Below are 25,962 nucleotides of genomic sequence, written 5' to 3' on the forward strand. Positions count from 1 at the left end.
CAAATTTTAGCTTCCCCATCTTCTTTGGTACTGAAATCAATGTTCAGGATATATTTATTTTGAAGTTAGTCATTGGGTCTATAACAGTTTTCCACAGAAGGAAAATAGAAAATTAAGATACCTGTAATTGTCTCATTTATTGAATAACCAATGGGTGTGTAAAAGCAGTCAATTATGTGTATGCTGAAACTAACATCATCAAGGAAATTCATTCATAGATATATGTTTTCCACTGGAAATATATCCCAAATTTTTCAATAATCTTCTGCCATCATTTTACTATGTTATCTGAATAGTAATCCAATGTACAGATGCTGTTATTCACTTAACACATGAATTACTCTCTAAGGAAGGTGACACCACCACACCAGGACTTATTAACATTTATTTTCAACATGACTACACCATTAAAAATTTTTTTCTGTATTTCTTAGAATTGTGTGCTTCAGTCTTTTCATAAAATAGTATCTGGAGATCGCTAATAGCATTAAATTAATATTAATAAAATCCAATTCTATCTAAGTCTTTTTCTCTTAAGAAGAAATATTACTTAAAACCAGACATTTTGTTCTTTTAAGAGCAGTATTATATGGACTGCTAATTCAGCCAAGCCACTTCCAGAAACACCATGTGACAACCAAGCTACTCTTATTCCTTTGATAAATTCTTTGCCTTTACCCATACTGATTTCTCCATGTCCCTGCTTTCTTGTGTGAAAGTACCTTCCCCTTAATTTGTTAAAAGAATCTGAGAAAAAAAATCCAGTAACAAACAAGGGCAATGATTTTATTTTTTGCACAGACTTGTGACCACAAAATGATCAAGCAATTTATAGCTTCAGTGCTAACACTGTGATTGGGAACAAGAAGAGTACAACCATAATAAAATACAGCTATCTATTAGAAGGACTGCATAAAGACATCTTTGGCCATGTAGGCTCTGGGCCCTCTGGAAATAAGTCAGTTGCATTGCCAACATGACAAAGAAAATAGCGATGTTCAGAATCAGGAACAGCCTGGTATACGAAGCAGACAGTGCTGGGGCTCTGCTGCGAGTCGTCGTCACCATCCGAGCCTGTCCAAACCGGCCTTTCATCAAATCACCATTTTTGTGTTTCTCATATGTTACATCTGCAAAATCTAAAAGGTCTTTCATTTCTTCATCTTCATCTATGGGCAGTTCTTTCTGTGCCAAAATCTGAGCTTTCTGTCGAATCTTTTTTTCATTGACTTCAATCTGTGCAAAAATATCAGGGACGGCATCCACAAATTTATAGCGCTTGCCTCCCCTTCGGTTTTTCTTGGACTTGCTTTGCTGCTGCTGCTGCTGTTGCTGTGATATGGCAAAAATCCTGTCGATGGCCTCCTCAGTCTGTCTCTTATCTGAAAATCTCAGCAGGCGCTCAGCAGTCTTCCTAAAGCTGGCTGTGTTCCGGACTCGGGACAGGATCTGCTTCTCCAGCAGCTGGAACACTGGCTTAAAACGCTGCAGGTTCTGTTCCACAATAGCGGCGTAGTCCTTCACCTCAGGGACAATGGTGCTCTTGATGGCTGAACTCCAGTCAAACAGAATTTTCTGACGGTCGGCAATGACCTGTGCCAAGGCCAACTGTTCTGTAGTCTCACCTGTCCACAGGTAAGTGGCGTAGGCATGCTCACCGGTGGCTATGAACACATCCAGTTGCTGAGAGTCTCCGTGGATGCTGAAGCTCTGAACGTCTATGGAGGGCCCTATGAAGAGGTAAGCTGCCCTGGTGATGGGACTTCGGAGGTGTGTGGTGACATTCACATAGTTGGTCCCATTGTAGGGATAGCCCCGAGGGTATGTCACTGAAGCAAAGGTTCCTTTCTCACTGTAGCCAGTATCATCCATCCAGTACATTTTATAGAGCCCATCTCGCTGCCTGATGAAAGCCCCATGGACCCCATCTACCACTGTCTCCTCAAAAGAAAAATCCACATTGTGGAAGAAGCCTGCTGCTGTCTCCAAGGGGCTGTCCTCTCCCAGGTGTATCTGATCCACGAGGAGGAGAAGCTGTGGATGCAGGAGGATCAGATTCCTCTGAACGTTCTTCAGATGAAGCTGGGGGTTGTAAGCGCCCACACCCTCTCCTCGGATGAAAACCACCCCATTTTTCTCCATTGCAGCAACAACTCTCCCCTGACAGCTAGCTGCCAGGTCATGCTTGTATTTAGACCATTTTGATGAACAGTCTTCTGTGACCTGACCTTCCCAGGGAGAAAAGCAGCTCTTGGACACAGCTGGGGAAAACATCAAAACATTGTTGAAGAAGGTATACTTTGGCCCATAGAGAGCCTCAGTAATGAAAGGCACACCGTTGGGAGCAAAAGTAAAGGAGTTTTGATCAGGATGTTCATGCCCTGCATTAAAATTTCTCCAGCCTTTGATCCAGTCTTTGTATTTGTTTCTGTGGACAATGTCATATATTGCACGTCCCCCAAGTTTTCCTGACTTGAAGGAAAGGAAAGATCTATTGATTTCTGCAGGCAGCGCACTTCCATAAGTCACAACACCCCAGTCTTCAAAATAATGCAATGCTGGGGTGCCAAAATCTGGAGGGGGGACAGATTTCAAGCTGGCATCATACCTGAAAGAATCAATTTTTAAAAATTAAATGGTTTTCCGATAGAAGTGAAAGGAACACAGCAGAGCCGCGAGGCCACACAGCAACGTGGCTGGAGGAAACAACATAAAAATGCCACCCAGAGCACTGGCAGCGCAGACTGTATTAGGGGCATTTCTGAAAACACCCACGTATAATCAGCATGTGTAGGGGCATGCCCTTGGTGAATGGGAGAGGAGTGTGTCTTTACAACTGTGAAGGGTTTGAGCCGGAAATGACAGCTACTGATAATCGCTACGTGGACCCTCTTCACTTAATGATTTCAGAACTGCCACCCAAACGACGGGGGCTCATAGAATTAAGCAGCTCATCCAAACCTCTAGTTGAGGGGCTCCTATTCTAGGAAACCACATGTTAAGATTTGGACTTTAGCAATCCTTGAGTGCTAAGGAAGCACTGTTCTGCAAACAACTGATACTATTGAAAGTTTGGTAGAGTACTTTCTTCCCCCTCTAAAAAAATAAATTTAAATAGAGTCGAATTTCACGTATTAGATAAAATTTACTGCCAATACCACATCTAAGAATATGAATGGATGAAATTCAGGAAATGATCTAACAGTGGAGGATTTATGATCATGCCACCCACTGCCTAGCCCGATTCCAAGGTTTTGTTTTGTTTTAATCTGCAGATGATGTCATGCTTTTTTTGATATGAGTTTCTTATTTTAATTTATGATGTTTATTATCAAAGTAAGATAATTCACATTAAACTTTCACCGTGATTAAGAACACAGGTTTTGATTCAGGAAGGCTCCAAAAATAATAATGAAGACACTTTTGGTGATCTGAGACAACAGCCTTGACAGCTTCATATGATTTGCTGCTCAAGGGAAGAAAGGCTCTAAGATACTTTTTCTCTAAAGTGAATCAGTCACCTATGGTAGAGTTAATCTTACTGATATTTATTTGATTTGGGCTGTTTTGTCTTTTGTTCTGGAGTCTCAGTTACGGACATGAGCAATTGTCTCTCTGCTTCAGTCTAGTGTACAGTGCTGGCTTAATTATGATGATTTAACAAATCCAGAAACAAGTGGAACTGGCCATCCTCCTCTCAGGTTTTGGTCAGTTTTCATATTCCCATAAAGGCACTTTCTGAATCAAATTAGACTTAGCATTAATCTGACTCCTATAATCAGCTTTATAGAACTCTCTTGTTTATTTACGGGTAAGTGAAAAACACTATTAAGTAATTACTTCAAATACCTAAAAGGAGCCAAGAATGGTTGCATGTTAATATATGCAGTTCATCTGTGAAGATAGTTTTTAAAAATGCTGGTTAAATTATGACAGTTACCACTTTACTAACTTTTTTTTCCCTCTTGCTTAATTTTTTTTTTTTTTTTGTACATGAAAAGAAGCAATCAAACCACAGCAGCTTACTTTGGAGTTGAATGCAAATTTCAGTAGCTTGAAAAGACATCAGGGATTAATGATTAACCAGTTCCCTGTAATTTTTATTTTAATTTATTAGATGCCAAAAATGTATTTGGCAGTACTTTAAAAAGGAGAGCCTGGCTTCTCCTTCTAGGCTTAAAAGATTAAGGCAAAAAAATTACATGGTTCTTTTATTATCAAAGTAAAACTGTCAAATACTGTCACCACTTTTAAATAGTTTTGAAAATTTAGCCACAGCTTTGCTATTAGAAGATTATAATGCTCCATTTATCAAAACAAAACATTTTACTACTTTTGTTTGTTTTTTTTGGTGTGATTATCAGAATAACTCAGTCTAAATTTCGTGGTTTTTCTCTTTATATGATTTCAAAAATGATGTAAATCAAAACATGCATATCTAGGAAATAGTGTGAGCCTAGGATTCTAATACATGTAAAGCAAAAACTGCAAACAGTAATTAGATCTTAAATGGAAGGAAATGTTTCTAACAGAATTTCAAAACTGTGATATGAACTGAATTGAAGCTGCGAGTACATAGGTGGCATGGAGAAAGTGTTAAAAAGTAGATTAGTTTTTCTTTTTTAATGTAAAAAAATTAGCACACTATACCCCTGGGTACAATTTCTCTTTAAAGCCAGTACAAGGTAGCATACCAGAGAAATTCTGTGTGAAGCGTACACCAGCGCTGCCCTTTGGAAGGCGTCCCTGGACCTTCCATCACACGGTTCCTTCTGATCTGGTCAGCCAACCAGTTACCACTGCCGTTACGCATGACAAATTTATCCAGGAACACTAATTGGCTTTCTGGACCATAAAACCAGTTGTAATTTGAGTCTGCAATAGCCACAGTTCTTTGAAACCCTGGGGAAAGAAGTTTGACAGAATTAAGATAAGTTTAAAACTGCCTACTTCCATAAAGGCCCAAACAATGATTCTCAATCCTGGTTCCAAATTAGACTCAATTGTGTACCTTGGATAAAAATAAGAAACAAAAAACCACCATGTCCTCACTTTACCCCAGGCCAGTTAATCAGAATCCTTCTAAAAGTCTTCCACAAACCTGTGTGCAAGTTTGTCATGTGGCAACTTGTCTTTGGTAATGGAAACAACTATTAATGCTTACGTTTGTTGCCTACCTTCCTCATTTTCTAATGTCCATGCTGCTTGCAAATATAATTGCATGGATACATGGGAGATCTATCCTCTTGTGCATGGTGAGTCCCTGAACCTGGAATCAGCACTAGCTTTCCCACCAACTCATTCCACATCCCAGACCAAGATAATAACGTAAGGTGCTTCAACTTGGCATCCAATACAGCAGAAATTATAAGGTTTCGGGGAGAAACTGAGTTTCTATAGGAAGAAAATGAAACAATTCCAGAGAAGGTCCTGCCTGTATGTACTATTAGAAGTTGAAGAAAAGAGAGAAAATGTAAAGATCATACTGGAATAGGTCAGAAAAACAAATGTAGGTAAGACCAGATAATGCTCCAGGCATTCTTGAAAAAGAAGAATGGAATAAAATTCTGGGTCAGACAGGAATAATCGTTACTAGAATAGCCATTGTAGAGAAAATAAAAAAGAAATGTTGTTGAGAACAGATTGACTTAACACAGAATCCCTTCTAAAAATGCCTGCATGACCATATTTACATGATTTACAGCTAATGTTTTTGCTTCTAGCAGTTTAGTAAACTCTCGTCCAAGTAAATCTTACTATAAAATGTGATTTTCTGAATCTTCTACTAACCTGTATCTTAAAAGCAGATGGGATGTTTTATTACTCTGAATCCCCTGCCTATTACAGTGCCTGGCACATAAATGTTCAATAAAGGTCGTTTTACTAATCGACACAAATACATGATTTCTCCTCTTAGAGGTGCTCATATTGTCTTTTCCACCTTAGGCAGTAGCCACATACATAGTTCACAGCAAACCCAAGCCCTGATGTGGCTGGCTGTTAGAACTCAGATCAAATTACAAAGCACTGAGACCTCTTAAAGGCCCTTGCTTTAGATGGCCTTTGTTTACCAAGATAAACTAAAGATAAAAGAGGCCTCTCCTGCATGCTTAAGGATAACCAAAACAATAGGGCTCCGCATGTCAGTCTAAACTAAATTTTTCTAAACTAAACATGGTTCTTTTGTTCTGCAGTATTTTTTTGATAACTAATCCAATAATGGAGATTCTATCCAATCCATGTGTATATAACCAGAGCAAAAAGATTTAAAAACTGCATTGTTTGCTGTAGGTCTCGAATCATTCAACTAAAAAATTGCGTTTCACTGAGGGAAAACCCACCCCGATGAAAATTTACCTCCTAAACTTTTTCTAACACGATAGTCCTGTTTAGAAATAAGGAGAGTTATAGGCTGTCCTAGAAATGAGTAAACTCTTTATATGTGTGTGTGTGTGTGTGTGTGTGTGTGTGTGTGTGTGAGCCAGTTCTCTTAAAAGGCTAAGCTACATAGCAACAAGAAATTAGAAGTTTCATAGAAATTCATTTTTATCTTTCTTTTTTTTTTAAATTTTCAGCCGTGTTGCGTGGCACGTGGGTCTTAGTTCCCCAACCAGGGATCGAACCCACGCCCCCTGTAGTGGAAGAGTGGAGTCTTAACCACCAGACCGCCAGGGAAGTCCCAGAAATTCATTTTTTGGTTTGCTTTCTATATCTTATACCACTTATTTCCATAAAATATTTTGAGTATTAACACATTATTGGCCAGGGGATTTCTGCAGAAACTAACGCCTGTGCCTGTAATACGTCTGGTCAAAAATGTGTTAAGAGAATACTAAACCCCCAATTTAAATATGTAGATGTAATCTTTCTTTTGAATCATGTTTGTATAGTTTGGAAGAAAAAATTTAAAACTATAAAAGTAAAGTAGGATCAATTAGGGATCACACATAAAGGAAAATTAACATGTAACCATAATTTTTTTTGTTTCGTTTAGATTCATGAAAATGAGTTTGTATATGTACCCAAGTTTGTACACATACAAAAATAAAAGTACTGTGGAGGCTACAAATTATATTTGATCTGTAAAGTTCTAAGCTTTATAATACCTAAATCACATTAACTCTCCAAATATTCCTGGCTATACACAACTCTTGAATTATTCTTTGATTAAAAAAAAAAATCCCTTTAACCTCAATATGGCTCAAATCCCATGTTTCTTTTCTTAGTCTAGTCCATCTTCGTAATCAGAAAAAATTACAGTAGTTTAATGTTTTCCCACTTCTAAGTCCTCACTGTACCTGGCAGGATGGTTCTATACATAAATGCAAAGTGTTGTTTAAGCCATGGGTGGCCAAAGTGGTTGATGTCAAAGTGCCTCTGAACAAGAAACATATACTGGAAGAGTGATCTAGTGGTGTAGCTGCCATATGCAACTCCTTCATAGAGGGAGCCGTCTGTCACCTCTCGGAGCAAGACAAGAGACTTCTCCATGATGGTCAGAACTTGTTTGGTCCATAAGTAAGCTTCTTGAAGATACCCTGAAAGATGAAAACACATGGAAACAATGACTAAGGCTGTAACAAACTAAAAACAAAAATATGGCCAAATAAAACCCTCTGAGTTATCTGACCAGTTTATACTGCAAATTGCATTTTGGAAAACTCTCACTTATCAACATTATAAATAACATCCTGCTAGTCCAGGTTTATGATGAGTCCATGATCTAAGTTAAGAAGTTCTTGAATACAGGTCATTTATTAATTAAAGACAAACCTTTAAATAAGTATCAGTCATTTCATAATCTTTAATAAACTGAAACCACACCACATCTGAGATTACAAACTGTACATACTTTATGTCTGCAAGAAAGGATCTGTACATTGAGACTTTTACTCAATTTTTCTAGAAAACACTGAAAATATTTTTGAAGTTTTCCGCTTCACAAAAACTGTCACCATTATTTTACAGAATTTTTAACGAGCTGCAAATACTATAAATGCTATATGAATATTCTCCAATGTGCCCTGTTCTTAGAAGACAATACCTCATCCTTTACGTGGTTTTAGATTCCACAGCATTGGAAAAGGCTGCACAGTGGGGTGGAGAGACCATTGGAGTGGCAATCTAAAGGTGACAAAAATCAACTGGGAGTCCCTAATCTACCAAAAACGAGCCACATGATTTTGTTCAAGCACTTCTTCAACCTGCCACATTTTTCAATTTCCCCAGCTAAAAATTAAAGGTCTAAAATTTTTTCTAAAATCCTTTTGACTCAGAAATGCTATCTTCCTATAATTCTTGTGAGACCAGCGTTCAGGCAACAATAACAAGTCCTCACATCTCGTAACATTTATAATTCACACAACACCGAACATAATCTTACTTAATCCTTTTAACAACTCAATTATGCATTATTACCCCAAAATTACAGAAAGGTTGACTTGTCCTCTGGCATATGACTAAAAATGAACAGAACTTTGATCTGAATCTAGGTCTTTAGCTTTAAGGTTTGTTTTGTTTGCTTGTATTTAAAATACACAACCCCTAAGGATAAAATTAAGCTCACTGCCTCCTAATGAGTGGACTTTTGTTGGATCACTCCCATAGACGTGCGTGTGATCACCCATGCTGAACCCTCTACCACAGTCTACTAGGTGTGCTGGGGATGGGGGCTTCCAGAGGCCCAGGTACCACCAGGTACCTCCCAGCCTAAATCCAAGGTTCCAGGCTAAGTAAGACCAAGCTCTCATCTCACGGGGGTGCAGCACCATTCTCAGGCTCTGCTGTGCAGAGGTTACTGTTAATTGTACACTGGTTCCTTCTCCCATCCAGCTCCACCCCTGACCTGCCAGCCTTCTGCATAGTTTTCAATTTCCATTAGTCACTAGAGTTTAAAATCTCAATCATCCTCATCTTTTTTCTCTCTATATCCTCCATCTCCAATCAGATACCAATGTGACTGATGTTTAAAATTAGAACTGCTACTCACTGCTCCCCAGATATTACCTGATTTTCCTTATAAAAACCCTATTCATGAGACGAGGCAATGTCTACCCTTGTAAACTTCAAATCTGTCAATACAAGGTACCAATATTGTTGTTACTGATGTTCTGCCCTGTATTTTTTTTCCATCATCCATACACCTTGCCTGGAATGTTCATTATTTTCAGTTATCCATATCCTACCCATCCTTCAAAGTTTCATGAACCATCTCAAACTCACCTAAAGAACCTTGTTCTCCTGAATTCAAACTTAACACACTCGTTGGATATTTAATCCTAACTTCATGATCTCCCTTATTTCATTCCGTGGTAATATTAAAAGTATGGTGTAGTCATTTAAACATTTCACACCTGTCTTCTTTCCAACTGATTTGTAAACTGCATACGTGTGACCCTGTGGGCCCTGTATCCTAAGTCTTAAGACAGGGTTAGCAGAACAGAGGAAAAACCCTAACTCTCTCACTGCTGAAATTTCATCTGAGTCCAGTAGGAGCTACACCTGACTAAGCTGCCTCAGTCAGTATCTACAAGGCTGCTCTGAGAACATGGAATGATTGGCACAGTGCGGCTGAGGTAGCTCCTAAGGTTAGAGCGAGGCTGCCAAGAAAGCCGGGGCTGTAAGTCTGGTTATGAACTGAGATGTGCAGGACCAGAGATTTCACTCCTTCTTTTGTCCCATCTTCTTAGAAATGTGTGTGCTGCTTATGGAATGGCTCTGGGAGAGTGCATCCCAGAGCAACCCATTACTTTACTCAGAAGACAAAGGCATGTGAAAACTCCTGCCAGAAGAAAATTCAAATTTTGACCCAATGCGAGCCAGTATTTTAGGTGCCTGCTTAATATCTGGAACAATTTTATCTACTGTGAAGAATGAAGAAATAAGCTCTATTCCTGTTGGTAAAGAACTAAAATTTATCTAAGGAAATAAAACTGTGCTAGACTAAAACTCAAGGCCCCAAGCTGCGATCCAGCTCACTCCAAGGTTCTCTCCACCAATTCATGATGCTGTCTTTCCACAGGCCTGTGGATTTATAAATGGTCTGATGGTAGGTGTTCACATGGCTTAACCTCTTGACTTTTAAAATTTCATTTGTTTTTGTGAGAGTGGGGGGCAAAGGGAGCTAGCATGAAAATTTACCCTCTTAATCAAGCTTTCCTTAAGTTACTAAAATTGAACTTCTATTCTGAGAGAGGTAACAAAATATAGTGGAAAGACAATGAAGTTTGAGTTTGTCTAGAACTGGGTCCCAATCCCAGCTACCTTATATGGTTGAGGTGAGAATTAAATAAAATATGGACAAGGATTAGCACATGCCATAGGCTCAATTAATTTTAGTTTCTTTTCTTCTAAGACCTAATTAAAAGTGATGGTTCATATGACAAGGGAGAAAGCTAGGCTTGGGTAGAATCTGATGCTGGGTAATGTGCAAAATGCTTACTAATTCTTATGGGGAATATAATCAAGAGTTAAACTCTTTTAGATTTGCCAGTTATGAGTATATATTTAATTCTAATAACTTACTGTGACCTTAGGGTTGTTTTTCTTAAACATAATCTATTTAGTCATTTATAGACTTCCACAGGAGTTGTCATTAAGTCAGAATTACAAGAACAAAGAAAATGCGATATTAGCAATTACATAATACAGTAAGGTGAAGCAGCTATACGATCCACAAAAGGCAATTCCAAATTTGACCTGAATGATGTAGACTGATTGTTTTAAAGTCTTTAGAGGGACAAAAAAAGTAGTGCTGTAATGATACACACCTGTGTATGAGGACTATTCAGTTCATATCATAAACCATCTGTTCAGCTTTTAAAAACCCTATCCAGGCTGGCTGCCTTCACTGTCAAAAATCTTTGGAAAAAGGAACATTCACCACTGATCCTGTGCTGTAAGGATATGGCTTGGGACAATCAAACGCCGTACTCAAGTAACCTTCAGGCTAATATAACAAGCAGAAATGAGGAAAGAGATGTCTCTCAACTCTTCAAGAGGTGTCCCAGATATCACTTCATCTTATGGGCTTAGTTAGGATCCAAGCATGAACATATACTTAGACTAGTTATATAAATGCTTTGCTCACAACATGGTAACTACAAGTGATGTCAGCTCAGGCATCCCCTCGGTGTGTCCGTACGCACCTTGATTCATCAGGACCAGGCTTCCTGTGAGCAAGGCCATGCAGTTGGTGGGCTGATGATTGTGCAGGTATTGAAATCCCCACCCTCTCCTGTATGAAGTTTCATACATATATCCTGAGGCATTGGCAATCACTTCAAGAAACCTCTCCTGTTGTGTCTTGCTCAGGTAGTTGTACAAGAAGTCATAGGCAGTGGCAAAACCAACCAGGGAGTGAGCAAGCGGGACTTCATCCCAAGGAGCATCTTTCACCAACCTGTAAAGGAAAAGAAGCCACGCAAATGAGTGCCAGCAGGCTCACAGCCCTCATCACACTTTTAAAGTGTCTATTTCTCAGAACTAAAGGACACAAGTGGAGATACAATCCAAAAGGTTTAATGACACAAAAGATAGATTTCCCTCCACATAAGACACAAGCATAAAGTTTGTCTAATGTGAAAATTACAGAGTACACACTTTTCTCTCTCCAGCTTCTGGCAACATCAAGATGTTGAGATTTTTCTACTTTTGACTTTTCTTTTTGGTTTGGTTTGGTTTTTTTTTTGCGGTATGTGGGCCTCTCACTGTTGTGGCCTCTCCTGTTGCGGAGCACAGGCTCCAGACATGCAGGCTTAGCGGCCATGGCTCACGGGTCCAGCCGCTCCGCGGCATGTGGGATCTTCCCGGACCGGGGCGTGAACCCGTGTCCCCTGCATTGGCAGGCGGACTCTCAACCACTGCGCCAACAGAGAAGCCCACTTTTGACTTTTTTCTTTACTCTTCATGGGAGGTAGAAGAATATATTCAAAGAGATCGAAAGCACATAACGTCATGGCAGATCAAAATTCTCTGGAGTACCCATTAACTAGTGCTTGCCCTCCCCTTTCTACCTGAAGTAGGGTTCTCAGTTCTGTTCCATGGCTGCTGTGCTGAAACTGTCCAACATGTATGTATATCCTATCTTATTTCCCACGGGCTGGTCAAGGTGAAGGTACCACGGTGTACAGTTTGGGACCTCTCAATCTAGACAGACCCGCTTGGTCAATGCCATGATGAGGAGAGTGGCTAAAACGCTGGTGTAAGGGAGTAAAGTGAGCTGATTCTAACTCAGATTTCTGCGTCTCATTTTTTCTCACAGAATGAAGTGCACTGCCTTTAAGATTCTTCAAGTACTTTTCAGGGAAGTCTATAAAAGCTGATCTGTGAAGTATTAAACTGTCATTTTCTCGGAAACCAAATTTCTGCTTGACTTGCTACATAATTCTGCAAGTCCATTAATAGTGTGTGGCCTGCATGACACAGGAAGCGAAAAAGGATCTTTCGCAATCACAGTTCTAGGGAATTATCCAGAAAACCCTCCCTATCTGTTCAGGATGTATTTGAGTAATCTCTAAAAGAGGGAAACAAATAAAGGGTGTGCTGTACTTGCGGGAGGTGGAAGAAAGCTCTCAATTAGGGATTAAACTAAAGCTTAACATTTCTATGCCAGAGCCTCTTTTTGGCCAACTAGTGAAGCCTCAGCCTCTTTCTCAATATGTTAACATATAATAACATATTAACATATAATATCTTATATGTTAATTCATAACATATAATACCTAGGGATACCAGGAAAGGTATTACTTTGAAATATAACTATCAGTACAGATATTTTTAAAAATTGTGATATATGTGCTTCTTTATTAAGGCATTAGAATATAAGATTTAATGGCAGGGATAGTAACTATGATAATGTATAAGTAGTGATGAGCATAAATAATATTTTGAGATGTACACAGTAACTGAATGTGACGTGAAAATATCTGTGACAAAGTTACAGTTTCTCCTGATATTACTATAGTTGGTTATCCAGATTTATGATTTAGAAGAGATGCTAAAATTTCAGTTAGAGTTAGTGAAAATTAAGATGCAGTATTTCTCCCATACAAACCTCACAGACCCTAGGTTAAGAATACTTAAAATGTTCTGAGAGACTACCTGTTCTAGACTGTGCTCCTCTTTCAGGAGTTTATATTAAAGACCTGATCTTAGTAAGGCCTTCTCTGCTCACTCTGTCAGAACTTCAGCATTACTCCCCAACTCACAGTATTTCATTTGCCTTCCTCACTTTTTTGTCCTCTTAGCGTTTAAGTATGTATATGTATATGCGTATGCATAGTATCCCCTACTAGAATTGAAGTTCTACAAGGGCAGGGTTAGCTTTTCTTCTCTGTTGTATTCACTATTGGATCCCCAATCCTACAACAGTGTCTGGCACACAGGAGACTTTCAATAAATATTTTGGGGAAGAAAGAAAAAAATGAAGGAACAAGCCTATAAAACTAGACTACACTGTTGACAATGAATATGTGATGATTAAGAAATCAGGAATTTGGAAGAATCCCTTGGTATTTAACAATAACTTCAGTGTTTGGTTAGCTGTGCTAGTGATACAGCCTGGTGCTAAAATGACTAAAGTTGATGAGCTTCTTAACCAGTTGGCCATGGACAAAGCTGCCCTGCCAGTCAGCTGGCCAGTGTGTGTACTGGTTGTAAACAGACTATGAAGAGTGTAAATTAATTCCCTACTTCTAGGAAAAAACCCAACTCAGACTGCAAGCTCACTGCCAGGGAGTTAGAAACACAATCTTCACTGACTTATAGTGATTGGGGAAGCAGGCAGAGACTCCAAGGCATTTTTTTCCCCAGCCCTGTGTCTTTGCACCATGTCACCTATAAATGACAGCACATACACGTAGCCATGATAAAGCTGGCATCAATGAGCTGCTACCATCTACTGAGCCCTGACACGTCTGATACACCAGTGAACTTATTTTTTATAGATAAAAGAACATTTAATATAATTGTTCTTCAGGAAATATTACTATGCAATTTGTGAGAAAATTTCCAAGTTCCCACGTATAGTTGCTTACTCCAAGCAGTTTCCAATTCAACAAAATCCTAGCACACTGATTTAAAAAAAAAAAAGAGTTCCTGGTACCATCAGGTGCATCACTATATCATTATGAAATCTGATCTGTAATAGCTACATTTCTAAGACGTTACCTAGATTCTTTACCAAGACATTCTTACCCAGCTTCATCTTCAGATACAGAGAGTAATTATGGATGAGACTATATTTTACTGTCATGGAAACCAAAGGAAATTTGCTTCTAGCTCATGAATAGCAGCAAAGGAACTATCGTATTCAATGTGATCCTAACCAGCAGCTACTAAAACTACTAAAGAAGCATGTTAAGAATCACAAAAAAAGATAAAGGTATTAATATATGAATTTTATTTCAGCTTAAAATATTTATATGTACATATTTACCAATCTTTTGAAGGGGAGCTAAAAGCCTTGTCTTTGAATGTGGGTCTACGGATCAGTGTCATTGTTTTTCCCTGCAAAGAACACATATAACACATCATCACAATTTCCAGCCTTGGTTTCTTTAATACAGGAAGAAATTAAAGATACTTGTGAAGGAATAGAGAATCCTTCCAGACTTTTATGAGTTTTTCCCTAAACTTTTACTTTTTACTAATCTCATCCACATTAAATTATGACAGCAATTTTTTATAGTAAGTCATTCCAAAGCATTTAAGTTGGTTTTGGAACTATTAATTCTTTTTTATAAACTCACACTTATTCTATTTGTATAATATTATTAAAATTGTGTAATTACAGGTATTAGTGAAAGTGGCATAAACTGGTTTGAGAACAAATACAACTGACATTTGCTAAGCACATAATTCTATGGGTGGCAACAGAAATTAATGGTCACAGCCTTGACATTCAGCAGTCTCTGAGAGCTGCTGCCAGTTATACAAGGAATGGAGGTTAATTTCATTGGCAAGTCAGTTAAGAGGTGGTTAGTTAAGAAAATTAAGTAAGTTAAGAGGAGGTTAGTTAGGAAAATTTTTACTGTATTCCTTTTTATAAGCTATACTTTCCCCTGTTTAGAGAACTATTCTTAAATTAAGGTCCATGGACCCCTGGGGTCTCTGAGACTCTTTCAGGGGATCCATGACTAAAAATTATTCTCATAATAATATAAAGATGTTATATGTTGATATTTGCACTAATGGTGCAAAAGTACTAGTGGGTTAAAAATGTTGGCATCTTAGCAAGCCAGGCAGGGGCACTGAACTGTTCTAGTAATCCTTGTATGATTCTGCATACTGCCGTGCACTCTAAGTTTAAAAAAAAAAGCCAGTTTCACTTAAGAATATCCTTGATAAAGTGGTAAAAATTATTAATTTTATAAAATCTCAACCTTTTTAGTTCATATCTTTCTAATAGCCCATGTGATGAAATGGGAAGTATGTAAAAAGCACTATCCGTAGCAAAGTAAATAACTATCATGAGGAAGAAATTGTGCATTTAGTTGAGAGCTGAACTAGCTCCTTGCTTTCTCACGAAACATCGTTTTTACGTCAGAGAATGACCAACTGACAAATTACAGTTTTTTAGACTTGGGTATTTAAGTGGAAGTCTTTTTGAAACAAGGAAGCCTGCCAGTTCAAGAAAAACTGAAAGGTTTTGTTGACAATGACAAAATTTGAGCTTTCAAGCAAAAAAAAAAAAAAAAAAAAAAGAATTTTGGAAAAATTGTATTGATAACAAGTGTGATTTATTTTTATATTATATAACTAAATGCATCAACATTTGGAAGATGGGAATAACTCAGTGAATAAACATTCAAATAAAAAAGGCATATTACAAAACCATACAAAGATAAAAGATTCATTATAAGTGCAAAGCATACTAATGGATTTTTTACCAATTAAAATATATGAGGAATTTTATTAACTAACATGGTTTCAGATTCCACATTGAAACTAACTTTTATAATCCAGATTCCACATAGAACTAACTTTTACAAAACTACCACTTGTCAAGTTCTAGTACAGTAGCAAAGAAAACTGTCAAAATTATCTGAAAAGACTCTTCAAATACTCCTCCCTTTTCAGTCAGATGTCTGTGTGAAGCTGGATTTTCTTCATATTTCTTCATATTTTCAACTTAAACACTACATTGCAACAAACTGAATACAGAAGAAGATATGCAAGATTTGCAAAAGTATAAAACAATGATCTCCTTCACACTAAATATTTTGTCTCCAAAAATCTCGTTATTTTTTGCCTAAAAATATGTTATCTATGTTAATATGAAATGGATTTATCTTTCAAGAGAATGAATAAATATTTAAAAAAATTTTTTAGCTTTAATTTCTAGTATGGTAAATTTCAATAGGTATAGCCCACATAAACAAAGCTCTTTGATGTCTGATGTCCTCATTAATTTTTAAGAGTGTAAAAGAGTTCTGAGTCCAAAACATTTAAAATCTGCTGCCTAGAATATTTCCAAAGGTGAATTTAAGTGAATTTATGTGAAACAGAATGATGTGAACATAGAAAGGAACTATTAATTGCCTGGGTTGGGGTGCACGGTATTGGTGGGGAAAGGCATAGGGTTTATCATGATGTGCTATTTCCATAAATCAAGTTGTGACTGTAAAAGGAAGAGACATAAAAACCTTTCCAAAATTTAGTAGCTTCACTAATCAAAATTTTTATAACAATTTCCTGTGGATAGACTGCTTCCATTATCATAAATGCTTTTGAACTACTATGTACAGAGTACAAAAGTAGGCAATCTAAGGAGTCTATTACTTAAAAATTGACAGCTTACTTGATGCAATGACTAATATAAAAAGTCTAATAACAATGTTGGCATTCATTTTTATTTGCATAGATTTGTTTTAAATGATCAGTTATATTCAAATTTTTTCCATATAGTCTTAGTAGATATTTTGTAGAAAATTATTATCTGTGAAAAGATTAATACTTAGGTATCTAAGATTAATCTTAGGTATTATGAGGTTCACAGAATGGTCTATGTATAATATTGTTTAAATTTTTATACTATTTCATTTATACAAATACTGTTAAAATAAATACTTGGAATAACAGAAGTTCTGTATTTAAAATCTAAGAGGTGTCAAGAGGTCACTGATATTTAAATATTTAAATGAATCAACGATATACAAAAAAAAAATACTGGAAACAAGGGGACAACTCGTAACTCCCTTTACAATGTTATTATGGTTATTAGTCCTGTTTTCGAGCACTTTTTACAGCTTGACAATTTTATACCAGGATTTTCATATGTAACTGTATTTTGAAGGTCATGATTTGATCCATGGTATAAGCAAGTCTATGTGTTTTCAAAAGTATGTTTAAATGAGGCTCCACTGTTTGTTAAACGTTTCCAAAAAGTAGAACTCAAAACAATCCTTCTTTTTCTCATTTTGAGATAACATACAGTTTTATAACCCTATAAAATATTTACATAGTAAATTCATAAAGTAGAAGATTCATATTTCAAAATCTGGTTTATTTTAGACACTAGATGTTCATGTATAAATATAAATTTAAGAGAAAATGAAATAAGCCTTAAAGGAATTAAGAATTTAAATGTACAGTGCAGCGATGAGCTCTTTAGAAATTCCCAGATGTAACTTTACAGGGCAGAGCAGCACCAGCTTCACATTTGCCAGCTTCGCTGCAGCTGCGTCTACTGCACATAAGCTACACCTCTGCCTATAGCATGTACTGGCTCACACCACCAAAATATGCCAATATAAGGTCAGTTCTATTCTTTTTTTTTTTTTTTTTTTTTTTTTTTTGCGGTACACGGGCCTCTCACTGTTGTGGCCTCTCCCGTTGCAGAGCACAGGCTCCGGACGCGCAGGCTCAGCGGCCATGGCTCACGGGCCCAGCTGCTCCGCGGCATGTGGGATCTTCCGGGACCGGGGCACGAACCCATGTCCCCTGCATCGGCAGGTGGACTCAACCACTGCGCCACCAGGGAAGCCCAGGTCAGTTCTATTCTTAAAATGTAAATCAATCTATTCATTCTAAAAGAGTCCTGAAGACAGTAACCTGACAGAAAGTCATTCAGTTTTTCTGTGCTTGGAAACAACCTCCAGTAAGTTAGGAGAGTCATGTGTTACCACTACTTTTAAAAATATGACTCATGGCAATTGTGATTCGTCTTTCTTCCCCTCTGTAAGTTAAACATAAAAACTAGCCATAAATGTTAAATGTCAGTAATATGTGAAATTTTGTAAGCAATTCCTGTAACATTTAGCCAAAGGAAGTGGATTTCTAACTTGTGTGGCCTTGCCTGTGAAGCACAGTGGGACCCTGACAGTGACTTGCCAAGAAGAGCAGAGTAAGCCCGGAATATAGATGAACTTGATCTAGGGGCCTCTGAGTGGGTAGCAAGCTATCCAAGGGGCATGTTAAACTCAACTCTGGCCTGGTTTGTAGTCCATATTCCAAATGTTTGATCAGGTGGCTAAGGGGTGGCATTTGCATCATGAAGCAAAATTAACTATTTATAGTTGGGAGGAAAGAGAGAAGTTATATTTCATATTAATTAAGCACATAGTGTGTGCCAAGCCCTTTACATACTTTATTTCATTTAATCTTCAAAATTCACATTAGATGTTACAGCCCCATTTCATAGATTGTAAAAGCGGTATTTGGATAGGAAAATTACTCGTTGAAGATCACGTAGCTAAGTTAAAGAATGGAATCCAGGACTACCTGAATCTAGAATTTTTACTTCTTCCTGGTGAGGGAAAGCACTGTGCTTATAAGGAAAGTCACCAACTTTGCCATAAGAACCCAGCCAGAAGAAAGGGCTAGTCAGCAAACCTACCAAGAGCTAGGCAGAAGGGCACTTATGCTGAAATACAACAGAGGGTTCCAAAGCCCTGCCATGTTCATGATACCAAGAGAGAAACAAGGCATGAGGTGTGGGAAAAGGGGCAGACATGAGGAGAGATATCATGATACTGTGCTCACAAGGCTGCTCAGGGCCCACCCTAGGAACATGTGATTCCAACCATGTAGCATTCCTGAAACAATTCTTCCTTCTCCCCACAGACCTCTGGTGAGCGTGAAGCTCCTAATGTACTGCTCCAGGTCCAGCTGGTCCAGGGGCTGGTGGGCCTGAACCTGCATGCTGAGAACGTTCAGCTCCTAAAGCTAGCCAGGGCTACAGACACAGAAATAGACAATGAGCTTTCCTTTTTGAACATCTACTTTGCTCCCTACTAGAGAACAAATGCTAAAAGGATAACAGAACGATAGAATGGGAATTGACTATATATTAAGACATCTTCAGGGAAAATGACTTATCGACCATGAACTATAAAAGATCATTTTCTTCCACAATCTTCATTTCCATATTCATGAAATCACTGGATTCAATATATAGAGTACTACCACTTAATTTCATTTTAAAGCTATAAATTCAATATTCCAAATATTAAATTCTAAAATACAAAAATTTAGGTCAGTTTGGCCCTACTCAAGAATACTGAGGAGTCAATTATGCAAAAGCAGAAACTAAAAAGAATATTCTTTTTTACTTAAAAAAGGATTCTAGATGGCTTATAGAGAAAATGAATTAGTCTGAGTGTGAAAATATACACCAAGCTAAGGTAGTAGTGTTGTTAAATGGGAAATGGCACTGCCGTGTCATTATTCCAGTGTTTAATTCGCTGACACAAAGTCCTTTTATCCAAATATCCAAGTATGCTATCCAAGTACGCTGTTTCATTCTATTTAAATGGAATCAAACAGCATTCAAAATTGTAATCCCTTTTTGCTGGCCAAGTGTGTTTTGGGCTAGTGTCCAGCCTGAAAAGGTAAGAGGGAGAAGCACGATAATTAAGATGATTCAAATTTCATAAGAAGACCTCTGTTTTGTAAGAAAGGCAGAGCTCAAAGGACTAGAGTTTAAAACAGGCTCACCTATCACATTCTAATAATAAATTACGAAAGCATCTGTTATAATGGAGAAATTCTGAAACTTGAAAAGGTGGTAGGAGAGAATAACCCACATTTCCTGCATTGTTCAGAAAAGCTTAATCAAATGATTTTTGGCCTTTTAAAAAAGTAGCTTGGTATTTTATAGGTTTAACGTGCTTTATATTTATACATGTAAAATGTTTCTAAAAGTTCAGTTGAAGACTTCCCTGGTGGTCCAGTGGTTAAGACTCCACGCTTCCAATGCAAGGAAGGGGGCACGGGTTCAATTCCTGGTTGGGAAAGTTCCACATACCACGTGGTACAGCCAAATAAATAAATAAATAAAAGTTCAGTTGAACAATTCATAGATGTCATCACTTCAGTCAATGACTATGCAAGTATCCAGTGATCATGTGAGAAACAATGCCTAGAAGTAGTTGATCTGATTTTAAGAAAAAATTAAACATGCAAGAAGAGCCAGGGAAGTCAATGAAAAGAAGAACAATGATGGAGGGTGACTAGCTCTGCCAGAGAAGAAGACACACTATAAACCTTCACTAATCAGAATACAGTGGTACTGACATATGAATAGATAGACATACCAATGGAATGAAACAGAATTCAGAAACAGGTGCAAAACATATGGAAACTTGGTATGTGATAAAGGTGGCATCAAAAATCAATAGGGAAAAGAAGTGCCCTCCAACAACTTACACTGGAACAACTAGATAGTCATTTGAAAAAAGGAGAAAATTGGATCCAAACCTCATAGAATACAAGAAAATAAACTCTAAATTAATTAGGCATCTAAATATAAAGTATGAGATAAAAAATCTTAAAAGAAAGCATGGATGAATTCCTTTGTGACCTGGAGAAGGAAAAGCCTTTCCAACTATGATTCAAAAACAAGAAGCAATAGAAGAAAAGACATCATTTTGGCCATATAAAGCTTAAAAGAAAAAATAAGACAAAACCTTTTGCACAGGGGGAAAAAAAGACCACAAGTAAACATGAATAAACTGGGGAAAAGTATTTGTATCATATACTCTGAATACAGCTGGACTTATCCTAACATACCAAAGGCTCATAAAATTTAAGAAAAAGATCAAAATCTTATTGGAAAAATGAGCAAGTGACAAACAAGACAGTTAACAAAAAAAAAAAGGGCAAACATCGCTCATTCAAAATTCTCATCTCCACTTATTATAAAAGAAATTTAAATCAAATTACAACTGATCTAACATTCGAATCAGTAAAAATCTCACATAGGACAAATACTCTAGTCAAAGCTGTGGAGAAATAGGCACACTCTTAAAATGCTGTTAGGGGTGCAGAGTAGTACAAATCCTATGGGGTAGAGCTTGGTAACATTCAACAAATTTTATAAACATTTTATATTTTGATCCAGTAATACCACTTATAGTAATCTACCACAAATAAAAAACATATATGCATAAGGTTATTTATCATGGCATTATTTGTAATATGATTCTGACATGGTACATTGTGAACCATGTAAATATTTCAGATATTTAAAATTAAGTCAGAAATAAATATTGAGATGAAATTATGTTTCAGATTTGATTCAATATAAAATGAACAAATAGGAGAATATGTTCCAAACAAAAGAAAAAGATAAAGCTCTAGTAATCAACCTTAACAAAATGGAGATGAGTGATTTATCAGATAGAGAGTTCAAAATAACAGTCATAAATGCTCACCAAAGTCAGGAGAGCAATGCATGAACAGGGGGAGCACTTCAACAAAGAGACAGAGAATATTAAAAAGTACTGAGCACTGCATTGTACTGAGCACTGAAAAATTCAATAACTGAACTAAATCCAATAGAAGGATTCAACAGCAGACTAGATCAAGTGGAAGAAAGGATCAGTGAACTTAAAGAGAGAGCAATCAGAAGAGCAAAAAGAAAAAAGAATAAAAAAGAGTGAAGATAGTTTAAGGGAATTATGGGACACCATAAGAAGACTAATATACACATTATAGGGGTACCAGAAGAAGGAGAGAGGAAGGGAGAGAAGCTTATGCAAAGATATAATGACTGAAAACTTTCCTAACCTGAGGAGAAAGAAACGGGCCCCCAGATACAGGTAGCCCAGAGTATCAAAAAAGATGCCTCTACAAAGACCCACAGTAAGACACATTATTAAATTTTCAAAAATTAAAGAGAATCTTAAAAATAGAAAGATAGGGACTTCCCTGGTGGCACAGTGGTTAAGAATCTGCCTGCCAATGCAGGGGACACAGGTTCGAGCCCTGCTCTGGGAAGATCCCACATGCCGTGGAGCAACGAAGGTCGTGCGCCACAACTACTGAGCCTGCACTCTAGAGCCCACGAGCTGCAACTACTGAGCCTGCGTGTCACAACTACTGAAGCCCGCACACCTAGAGCCTGTGCTCCACAACTACTGAAGCCTGCATGCCTAGACCCCGTGCTCCGCAACAAGAGAAGCCACCGCAATGAGAAGCCCGCGCACCGCAACGAAGAGTAGCCCCCACTCACTGCAACTAGAGGAAGCCCGCTCGCAGCAATGAAGACCCAACACAGCCATAAATAAATAAATTTATAAATAAATAAAAATTTTAAAAAAAGATAAAAGCAACTTATTACGTACAAGGGAACTCCCATAATACTATCAGCAGATTTTTCAGAAGAAACCTTGGGGACCAGAAGGAAGTGGGACGATATACTCAAAGTTTTGAAAGAAGAAAACTGCCAATCAAGAATAATCTACCAAGGAAAACTGTCCCTCAGAATTGAAGGAGAGTTAAAGAGTTTTCCAGATAAACATATGCTGAAGAAGTTTATCACCACTAACTGGCCTTAGAAGAAATGTTAAAGGGAGTTCTTCAAACTGAAATGAAAGGATGCCAATTAGTAACGTGAGAACATATGAAAGTATAAAACTCACCAGTAAAGGTAAATATACACTTAAACGCAGAATACTCTAATATTGTAATGGTGGTGGGTAAATCACTTATAACTCTAGTATAAAGGTTAAAAGAAGACAGTATTAAAAAATAACTATACAATAATTTTTAATAGATACACAATGTAAGAAGACATCCAAGTTTTCAAAATTTCCTGCTCATCAATACTTCCTCTGGAAACTAGTGAAGAATTTCTCCACCCAAATTAAGATATATACCAAAAAGAAGACAAGATGAGATTCATGTTCCAGAGGGGACCCACCCCATGAGAGAAAAGAAGAGTTAGTCAACAGCCATACTGTAGATCTAGATTATAACCAGTCAAAGGCTTTGGCAGGTTCCTCTTCAAGAAGATGAATTGTTAAGAATGTCTTATTAAGAACATCTTGTTTGAATGGATTAAGAGACTTACATAACCGAGTGAGAGTCTGGTTGGTAATTAGTGATAACTGTATAGGAAACTAAGCAAATAAAGCAAAAAGTCTGTTATTAATCCTAGAGAAAACAAAAAGTTGCACACAAACTGAAAGTAATCATAGTATATGACGCAGTTCAGCTGTCAACAGCTTTTGCCTCGTTAAAATATGCAAACACAATATTCATTCAATTAAAATCACAACATATCTATATTGGAAGGCTGGAGGGACACGCAGTTTGTATGTGTTGGTGGCGGATGGTACGTGTGAGAGGTAGATGAGGGATGCATCTACAAGACAAGGAATGCCAAGGGTTGCCTACAACCACCTGAAGCGTGAGACAGTTTTTCCTTGGAGCCTCCAGAAGGAACCAAAACCCTGCTGACACCTTGGTTGCAGATTTCTAGCCTCCAGAACTGCGAGAGAATCAACTTCTGTTTGTTTTAAGCCACTTAGTCTGTGTTACTTTGTTACGGCTGCCCTAGGAATAATACACCGACCTTCAAGAACCTGACTTGTCATCACTGCCATCTTGTATGCACCATCTTCCTGCTGCTGCCTGAACACGTGGTGACTCCCATTTATTTTAAAGAAATCCTCTAAGATTTTGACACCACCACATGCAAAAGGGCAAAGAACCTGTGACAGTAAGTTTAAAAAGTGAGGGATACTTTAACAATGGCAAAAACGGTAATCAAATTGCTAAATCTTGCCACCCTGATGTTAGGAAGATACCAAAACTAAAATAAGGCCGACCTTAAGGTGCTAGGATACATGAAACAGTATTTTACTTTCTATTATGGTTTCCTCAGTAAGGTTAATATTTACCTAAGATTCCCACTTTTTAATGCTTTATCAGAATTTCTCTCTTTTATAATATGCTATTTCAAGGTTTTGCTGAAGTTGCCTGTTTAAAACAGTGAATGAACTGTTCTTGATTTTATTCTGGGTGCCAACTGGAAATAATGTGCTGCAGAATTTATTCCACTCAGCCCTGGAAACCTGAAATGTAGCCGTTAATCACAGACACACACTGTTTCCTAATGAAAAAACGACGCTTCCTAATATATTTTAGGAACAAGTACTCTGAACACTACAATTATGGAATAAGGAAGCCACCTCAAAGAGTGAAGCAGTCCCCTCACTGGAGATATTCAAGAAGAGGGATATTGAGAAGGGATTCTCTGAAAAGGAATCATGGGTTTATCACAATGTTAGGCAGAGTTTTCAAATTATAAATAACAAGCTATTAATATATTGTGGAATGAATATAAGGGGTCGTGACCAGCATATTTTTAGTGGAATTTAATGGCATGGAATAGGAAATAGCAGAGTGCAAAGCATGACTTAAATGCAAGGGCTGATTCACACAACTTCTACTTATATATTTACACATGTAGAGTTAAAGTTATGTGTATACTGGGATGTAAACTTTATTTCTTACTGTGGGTCACAGTCATAAAAGGTTTGAAAGCCACTGTCTTAGAGGGTAAATGTGCCACCAAACAAGCAGCCCATCAGATGCATCCTGCAGACAGAGAGGACCCAGGCCCAGGGCCTGCTTCAGTGCGTGGAGCTAGGTTGAGACTGGGTTGCCCCAAACACCTTCCAGCAGAGGATCTGGAGCCAACCATGAGGGAAAATCTATCACGAGTTCATTAGGAAGGATCCCAGACCACCAGAGAAGTTCAGAATGTTCAAAGAGGCCAGTAGACAGTGTATGACAGAGGCAGATGTGAAACACCAAACGGGCCCACACAGTCAATTCAGGAACGAAAAGTAATTTGTCACTGTGTAGAAAAAGAACAAGAAAACGTTTCTCATCCCCCAAAACGTTTGTTTGGCTTTGAAGCCATTTATTTTCAAGAGAGGTAATGAAATAATACCTATGAACAGCACCTTGTACCAATAATGTTTATTTTATTTCATGTCCCGGGGACACAGTTTTAAAGAGTATTTCTTAATTTGGCAACAAAGTGGAAAAAAGTCAGTTTAGGAGTTTGTGAATCATAAAAAATCTGGAGGATGTGCTATTTGTCATAAAATAGAATTAATGGATAAAGTAAATTTAGATTAAATTACGAGCCAAACTTGTGAGCCATCTTCAACATGCCATGGGCATTAAATACTTCCCCGAGTTTTAGATCTAGAGTTATCTGTCATATGGAAAATAAAAGCTGACCCCACCCCAAAGGTTGAATGTCGTCACATCTTCTTTAACCAAGTGACAGGCTATGATAGAAAAGCAAAGAGTAAAAGATTCAAACTGGCTTTAATAATAGTGTAAAATCTTTCCCATGTCAACAGGTTCTCCAAAGAAGGTAAAATAGTAAGCTCCATATGGTTTTTCAAAATTATGGCCCAAAGTTTAGGGCAGAAAGATATTAAAGTTAATACAAAATTTTAGCAATATGTGTGGATTTATTCTTAACTCTCCCTTTCCTTAGACTTTCTTTTCTTAGAATAGTGTATTCCCTGTAATTGAATCACAGAAATGAACTAAAATTGCACATTAAATTGTTACAAACCCAAATTGCCATCCATCCACACCTCATCAAGAATCTTTTTTTTTTTTTTTTCCAACTTAAGAAGAAATAGCACGATTCTCTCAAGCTGATACTTTCTTCCTGGAGTGATGCCGGCATGATGTTTCATTTTGGCT

General features: G+C 37.6%; 1 protein-coding gene across 14 annotated transcripts in view; it reads right to left on the bottom strand.

Annotated features, from left to right (window-relative positions):
- Positions 1-765: 765 nt before the first annotated feature.
- Positions 766-25,962, bottom strand: part of DSE (dermatan sulfate epimerase) — a 137,193-nt gene continuing 111,996 nt past the window's right edge. For 10 of the 14 annotated variants that reach the window (XM_049695508.1, XM_049695506.1, XM_049695507.1 and 7 more), the window contains 4 exons: positions 11,148-11,401; positions 7,299-7,538; positions 4,695-4,902; positions 766-2,608 (listed from right to left, as the gene is read on the bottom strand). In XM_049695508.1, the coding sequence (XP_049551465.1) occupies positions 844-2,608; positions 4,695-4,902; positions 7,299-7,538; positions 11,148-11,401 (2,467 nt within the window). In that variant the 3' untranslated portion in view covers positions 766-843. Of the gene's footprint in view, positions 2,609-4,694; positions 4,903-7,298; positions 7,539-10,769; positions 10,949-11,147; positions 11,402-14,437; positions 14,509-25,962 lie in introns of those variants that run through there. The other 4 variants (XM_049695510.1, XM_033418616.2, XM_033418618.2 and 1 more) reach the window with 3 other exon arrangements.

Source organism: Orcinus orca, chromosome 12 (genome assembly GCF_937001465.1).
Source record: "Orcinus orca chromosome 12, mOrcOrc1.1, whole genome shotgun sequence".
Taxonomy (NCBI): Eukaryota; Metazoa; Chordata; class Mammalia; order Artiodactyla; family Delphinidae; genus Orcinus; species Orcinus orca.